This window comes from Carettochelys insculpta, chromosome 3 (assembly GCF_033958435.1).
Source record: "Carettochelys insculpta isolate YL-2023 chromosome 3, ASM3395843v1, whole genome shotgun sequence".
NCBI lineage: Eukaryota > Metazoa > Chordata > Testudines > Carettochelyidae > Carettochelys > Carettochelys insculpta.
This window is the reverse complement of record NC_134139.1, coordinates 164,230,106-164,238,062: the sequence shown is the minus strand read 5'-3', so window position 1 is coordinate 164,238,062 and position 7,957 is coordinate 164,230,106. Positions and strand designations below refer to the sequence as shown.

At 39.7% G+C, this 7,957-nt stretch overlaps 1 protein-coding gene across 6 annotated transcripts in view; it reads right to left on the bottom strand.

Moving 5' to 3' along the window:
- Positions 1–629: 629 nt before the first annotated feature.
- The window catches only part of ELOVL5 (ELOVL fatty acid elongase 5), a 78,875-nt gene continuing 71,547 nt past the window's right edge, over positions 630–7,957 (bottom strand). For all 6 annotated transcript variants that reach the window (XM_074988894.1, XM_074988892.1, XM_074988893.1 and 3 more), the window contains 2 exons: positions 3,194–3,328; positions 630–2,496 (listed from right to left, as the gene is read on the bottom strand). In XM_074988894.1, the coding sequence (XP_074844995.1) occupies positions 2,365–2,496; positions 3,194–3,328 (267 nt within the window). In that variant the 3' untranslated portion in view covers positions 630–2,364. The remainder of the gene's footprint in view (positions 2,497–3,193; positions 3,329–7,957) is intronic.

The window sequence follows — 7,957 nt, the reverse complement described above, 5'->3', positions numbered from 1 at the left end:
ACAAAACCTGCCTGCAGACTGGAGGGAAGAGAGTTAGTGCTTGTCTATACATGCTTCATGAATAGCTCTTCCCAAATAACTCCAAGTTTAAACAAGCCCAAAAGTATTTTTTTTTTAAAACACCTTATGATTTTGTGAGGTGTCTAGAGATCATGGTAATGGGCATAGTGTAAGAGCAACTAAATGCTGTAGGTACAGCTAGGGCACAGAAAAATGAGCAGCAGAGACTAGGAAGGCTTTCCAAACAGTGATTTTGAGATAGGAACTATTGCTGTTTTAGACATTGGGTTTATCATTTAGGAAGATTAGCTGGCTGGGACTAATTTTTATTCTTTGCCATACCACACATCCCATTCTACACGTATAGAGGCAGTAATTCCTCTAAGGGGTTTAACTCCACACTTGTGGGTATCATTTCTACAATTCTAGCCATGGAACTGCTAAGTGTTTAGTTGCTGCCAATGTTTCCTGTGAGGAATTTGTTATCTGATGAATGTGCATGTTAAATTTCTAAGTGTTTGTAGCTCTCCCATATTTCTACAGACCATGAGAGTTCTCACTTGGCATTATACAAAATAAGGTGCAGTATCGAGCCCATAAAAAACCTTTATGGAATTCAGGCAGGGATAATCAAAGATGTTTTAATGATTACACAATGTCAAACATTAACAATGTAGGTATATTCAGATGAGCTAAGGGTTTATTTGTAGCACACTTAGCATTTTTTGAACATTACAGCTGCTGTATTGAAATATGTAAAGACTGTGCAAACCAGTACCTACAAATGAAGACACACAAGCTTTGATAATGTAAATGTAAACAGGTGGTGTGTCTCCTTCGAAAGAGGAAAGAAAACCCCTAAGGTTAACAGGCAAACTTATTATTTCCCTAAGAGATGTGCAAAAAAATTAAAAATGTTAAACATGGTAAAACTGGTATTTATATAAATATCAAACAAAATAATTAACACACAGACTTAAGCAAATGACCAACAAGATGTCTTGCATGATTAGTTAAATGTTCTCAGAGCTCAATGAATAAACATATTCATAATCTAAACTCCACCACAGTCAACAACATACCAGCTATAGACGTCTGCTTTGCAACCAACTCTTCACATGTGCAAGGCAAAAATTTTACATTAATGGGCATTTTAACAAGCAGTTCTAAACAAATCTGTAGATAACAAGCCAAAAAAGCTTAAGTTGTATAGATCACCTTTCACTCAGCAAACACACACTCATCTCCAGTACATTTCCATGGGTTTATTTTTTGAACTTTTTACCTGACAGTCTGTTTAATTCTACTTTCTGGGGGGAAAAAAAATATCTGTGCGAGCTTGGCACATTTTAAGAATGTCTTAAAATATGCTAGATGAATAGCAATACAAATGCCGACATATATGAATAACTATATTTGAAAAACATCCTTTATCTTCATTTTAAAATGAACTTTACTGAGATCATGGACTGTCCAGTCACTTTTTGAAACATGAACAAGGCTACAGTACCACAACACTTGAAAGTGGCATGGTTTCCAGTATTAGAAACTGCTTTGCAATTTAGCAAGTCACTGAAATAAAAAAAGGAGGTACCCTCGCTATATATTCCCTAACTCTTAGAGACAATTAATATTTAAGTCTTGCTGGACTGCTTAAGCATTAATGACATATGCAAAATAAAAAAAAATAAGATCTATTAAAAAGGTAAAATAAACTTCCATCTCAATTGTGACTGCTTAGTCAATTAAAGCCAAATATACAAAATTAAAGGCGCCATTTCTGATTTCACTGTAACATGTAGGAGATACTTAACATAATGTGTCACGTACAGTACAGTAAAACAATCAATGGATTTTTCTAAATGACTATTATTAAAAAGTCAGTCAACTCAGAGTTAAACATACTCTAATTTCCAAACCATTAATAAGCTTTGGGCCCTGCTTTTTAAAAAATTTTTAAGGCATGTGTGTTTACCTACTGAAACAAACATACAAATTACATTTACAGTCACATGCATAATCTACAGTAAAAAACATGAGTTTGGATTACAGTGTTTTGAAACTGTGAATCAGCACCTATTATATTGACTAGTAAGGCAACAGCAGTGTCATATACTACAATATTACTCCCTTCCACAGTCCATAGCAGGGTCAGTGATGCCCAGAATTAACAACTCTAACCTACTTTTCTATTCTGTATACAGGTTCTAGGGCGTTTGCACAGGTTAAGTCCTACATAAATCGCACTATTCTAGGCAGGAATAGTTACAGTAGCTGTTAGGGTGTCAGTGCACAACTCTTATTGTGCTTACAATCAGATTATTTTGTTGTCTGTGATATCAAGATGGCTCCTCATTTTGGTCTTCAATCCTTTCTTTGTTTTCTTTGTTTCACATTGTTCTCAAGGGAAGGAAAGCTGTTTGTGTACCCATTCACAGCAGCTGCAGAGCCATTCTGATATTCTTTCCTTCTGGAGGATGCCTTCTTTTTGTAAGTCTAAAAAACACACACATGCACACAGAGTTTTGCTTAAATTCAGCTCATATATAAAATGGCCCATTCCCTCAGAGCAATTAAACAGGACTTGCACATCCTAGCACAGACCCCTGATCATTGTGATAGGCACCAAGGCCCGAACACCTTCAGAGAGGAATTTTGCAGGAGGTATTATACTCAATTTTTGAACCAGAGGCTTAATGCTGGCCTGCTTGTGTTCTGTACTGGAGAAAAAAAGCACGTGTGAATGCAAACGTTTCCAAACAGCTTTATGCCTTTCAGTCAAAAAATAATTTTACAAGTCGAGATTTGGAGCTATTTCCTAAAGGCTGTTATGATCAGGCACAACATCGAGCCACTGCTTGTGCAGCTTTGATAATGCAGGATTCCTCTTTACATTGGTCCCTGGCAAAGTGACTTTAAGGGTCACTACTGTAATTTAAATTGGAAAGCTGCTCCTTGAACAGAGCACCATTCCCTACACACATACACTTTACGCTACTTTACCACCCAAAATGCTTAGCTATTTGTCAACTTCTTATCCAAATTCCTCATCCCCCTGAGCTGCACATTGGGCATATAGGGTTGCAATGAGCTGAAGGGCTGGTAAGTGTCAATAGTGAAGAAAACAACAGGGAAAAAACACATTTCAAGGCTTTCAGGTAAAACAGGTGCAATGAACTAATATTTGTGTTACCTGAATGTAGAAATTTGTGAAGAGGATAATCAAAGAGATCATATAGGAAATCTGGAAATACAGCCACCCCATAGGGAAGGCACACGGCCACACCACACCACAGCTTGTCTGGAAGATTGTCAGGACAAATTGAGTCTGAAAGAGGAAAAATAATAGAACACAATAGTGAAAAGAAGGGGGAAAAACATGACCGAGCAAGAACTAGTGAAATTATTTCTAAACAAGTCACAATGGTCACTAAAATGAGTCTGAAGAGACTTTGACTTTGTGCCAGGAATAAATATGTGATTAAGCAGTCATTGACAGACCTTTGTTTGGACCACAAATTTATTTTTGAAAGTTTTTCCTTTTATAAATATTGCCTCACCTCAAAAGAACTTAGAGAATCCTGGGCAGGAGAAATTATCTTAAATGGATTAAAGGGTAAAGGTTACCCTTTCAAAAGAGGTATTTAGGCTCAATGTTGGTGGAGAATGAAAGCCTGAGGACTGAAATCCACTGCGACGTGAGCTTGGTACCATGGCATGTGATGGCTGTCCTGGCATTCTCTTCCCTAGGACAACTGTGCTGGCCTACCTGAAGCGCACAGGAATCTGCTTGGTCTTCTCAGCCTGAGGTCGCTCCATGCAAACACTATTCATGAATTAAATGCTGCGGAGGCCCTGAAGCGAGTTTCATGCTCACAGGAAAGAAGTTAAGGATAATTGCATTTACAAACTGAGAGTTAGTTTTGTCTATCTTGCAGGGAAGTTGAGCATTCCCAGGCTGGACAGTGGAAATAAGGCTGCCTTTCCAGTCACCTTCAGGCAGGGTTGTCAACCCACAGAGATTTCATTTATGGACAAAATGGGAAAAATTTAAAAGCACAAGTTTTTTTACGGTCATAATTTTATACTATATTAAGACAACACAAATGGCCAAAAGTGAAAAGTAATCGTTGTCACTCATACATCACCAGAACAATATGCGATTTAACTCACTTTCATTTAGTCAGTTATGGTCCTGGAAGCTTTCCATTTTGTGATCATATATCTGAACACGGACGCTGTTTATTACAGCTGAAGTAATTGTCCCAGATCCATTTCTGACAGTTATTAATCCTTCAAGCATAGGAGTGGATAATTTCTTTATTTGTTTTGACAAGATTAACAGCTGAGAAAATGTGTTCCACTTCTGCAGTTCCATGGGGAAGTGCATATGCTATTTTTTTGAAATCTCGTCAGACATGGAAATTGAGGTTGCTTGTCATGCCTAGTAATTTTACTAATTCAAAGCCAATATTCATCAAAGGCATCTTGAATTATGGTCATAATATGGCTTAAATCTACAGCTTGGTATCAATAAACTCATTTTCTAAGTGATCAAAATCTGTGGCAAGTACCATTTGGGGAAAACCCTGAGCCAATTCCAAATGTTGGAAGCTTCCATTGTTGGTCTGTTTCCACGTTTGAACACCGCAATAAGCTTCACAATTCTGTTACCGATGGACATTCTCTTCTTCACCGCACTTACTGCATTCATACAGAATGTAACAACATCAGCCAGGAACTTCTTCGCCGCTTGTAAGTTATGTACATTTGTCAATTGTTGTCTTGTTTCAAATCCTATGAAAATGGATTCTGCTGGTTTAAAATATGCCCTATTCAAGTGATCGAAGTCAGTTAGTGACATCTCATCAAGCGACAGAAGCACTTTGGGTCTGATATAATGTCCCATTTGAGTTTTCAGCACCTGTGAAGCCTCTGAATGTAAGTCAGGTAGAATGGGAGAATTTGCATGAAATAGTTTGTTAAATTGTGTAAATAATGGCAATGTTGCCTGCAGAAATAGGAAATAACATTTGATGGCTGGATCTTGCAGCTGGCTGCTAATTTATTCCACTGCAACCAAACAGTCACTATCACCACTTGACTGAAAATAGCTTGTAAGGGCATTGTATTGATTTAATATGCAATTGATACAGTCCAGCAGACTTAGCCACCTCGCTGAGCAAAACTGTAATACTTGCAAATAGGCTGCTTCTACACTCGTCCCCTCCCATTGGAGGTGGGATGGTAGTGAGGCAATTTGAAGCAGGCCAATGAGGTGCTAATGTGCATATTCAGCACCTTATTAGCATAATGGCAGCCACATGAATTTCAAAGTGCAGACTTCGAATTGCAGATTGACAGTGCAGATGGGGGCAGCTTCAAAATACGTGCCCCACTTCGACATTCCCTTACTCCAATCTAGTTTTATGGGACTAAGTGAATGTCAAAGTGGGGCGCTTATTTCAAACTTGCCCCCATCTGCACTGTCAATCTGCAATTCAAAGTTTGCACATTGAAATCAGCACAGCTGCCACTATGCTAATGAGACACTGAATATGCACATTAGCGCCTCATTGGCCTACTTCAGATTGCCTTATTACCATGCCACCTCTGCCAGGAGAGGAACAAATGTAGAAGCCTCTAAAAACTCCTGAAACTCTTTGTAAACTTGCATTCGTTTGCAGCTGTGTGCAAAATGGTTATGAATCTCTCTGCAAAGCTGGTCAAGTACCTTTGGCAATGGTTTGTGTGCATCAGCTGCACATAAAGCAGCAACATGACAAGTGCAATGAATATGAAAAATATGAGGTTGCTCCGTCCTAAAATGTGAAAGCACTGAATTTCTGGTGCCCACCATAAACATTGGCTCCATCAGTCCCCACTGCCATTACATTAGCAATTGGTATTTCATCTTCAACAAGACACACCTTGATGGCATCAAAAATAGCTTCTGCCATTGCCTGCTCCAAATCGATTAAACAGTAAAATTTGTATTGAACTTTATCGACATCACTATCAAAATATACACTGACTAGAGCCATTTTCTCATTGGTAGATTTATCAGTTGACTCATCAACCAACTGTGTAAAATGGTGAGATTTCACCTGAGTACACAAATCCTCTTTGGTCTTTTTTTGCTACAATATTTTAAACACCATGGATGCTTCAGTTCTTCTGAAAGCAAAATCTTTTGCAATTTTGGAATCAGCAACATTATCCAAGATTCGTCCATCAAACTCAGTGGTGGGCGTGGTCTGGCTAACCTGGTTTGCTCTGTGACCATTTTCTGATGGATTAGTCGTTGCTGCATTTACGCTAGCAATGTAATTCATAATTCCAGGGCTACATCTTCTTGCAGGCATTATGCTTTTGTGCTTCCCACTTGCAGCATCGCTACAAACATCTTGCAGTCCACCAGAAGCTACACTGAACGCCTTTTTACACCAAATGCATTTGGCGCTACGCTTGCTTTCACGGTCTACGCAAATCCAATCTTTGAACTCAACAATCTGCTCGCCATTTGGATGAAAACATGCATGCTCTTTTGACTTCTTAGTAACTAGCTCTTCATGGCTGTGTCTACACGTGCCCCAAACTTCGAAATGGCCATGCAAATGGCCATTTCGAAGTTTACTAATGAAGCGCTGAAATGCATATTCAGCGCTTCATTAGCATGCGGGCGGCAGCGGCGCTTCGAAATTGACGAGCCTTGCTGCCGCGCGGCGCGTCCAGACGGGGCTCCTTTTCGAAAGGGCCCCGCCTACTTCGAAGTCCCCTTATTCCCGTGAGCTCATGGGAATAAGGGGACTTCGAAGAAGGTGGCGTCCTTTCGAAAAGGAGCCCCGTCTGGACGCGCCGCGCGGCGGCAAGGCTAGTCAATTTCGAAGCGCCGCTGCCGCCCGCATGCTAATGAAGCGCTGAATATGCATTTCAGCGCTTCATTAGTAAACTTCGAAATGGCCATTTGCATGGCCATTTCGAAGTTTGGGGCACGTGTAGACGTAGCCCATGAGGCAACAATTCACCTGAGTCAGACCTGTTATTCTCTTTGGCACAATCCATTCTTCTCATGGATTTTGACTTTGTAAATTTTAATGGTAAACAATATTAAAATTGAATAAATTGCCAACATGCTAACGCTAACTCGGCAGGACAATGTAGATAACATCATGTGGATCACATGATTCATGTTACGTCACCTCAACCACTGAGCTAAACAAACAACTAAAATGCCCAATTTTAGCTGCTCTGCTGTAAAATGGCTGAAGCAGCACAGAAAAAGTTTAATTGCTATAGAATAATTGCTGTTTTTTGAAATTTTAGTGCATTTTTTAACCAAATTTATGGGCACCTAAATTTTTTTTTTAAACTGACTTTATGGACATGTCCAGTTTTGGCTAGGGTTTTTTTTTTTTTTTTTTTCTAAAGGACTGTCCGTAAATTTACTGATGGTTGGTAACCCTGCCTTCAGGCAGTGGGCACTGACCACGCGGTCACAAACTTGAGCTCTATTGTCATCAGACAGGGATGAGGAGAAATGGTGCGTAATCCCAGGAGAAGGTTGGTGCAGTCAGCCTCATGCGACACAGCAATCGTCCACTGGATCAGGAATGAATGCTGACAAACAGACACAAGGATGCAAGCTCTGTCTCGCAAATATTCTAGCAATCTCTGGGAGAAACCCAAAGGGGCACAGTGCCTGTTTTCGCATTTTGGCAATGCTTGAACAAGTTGTCATATCAATAAAGTCCCACTGAACTGAGCTAGTGACAGTTCTGCCAATGACCTGCTTGGGCAAACCACTTCTCTCTAGTTCCTTTTCTATGCAGCGGGCTAATACTTGCCAGTCTTTCTGTGATGGTTTGATAGCTCCAGATACAATCTTACAGTGTCGCTGAAGGGTGGAACTACTTGACAATATTTTGAGAACCATTTATAACTGCACATAAAAGCC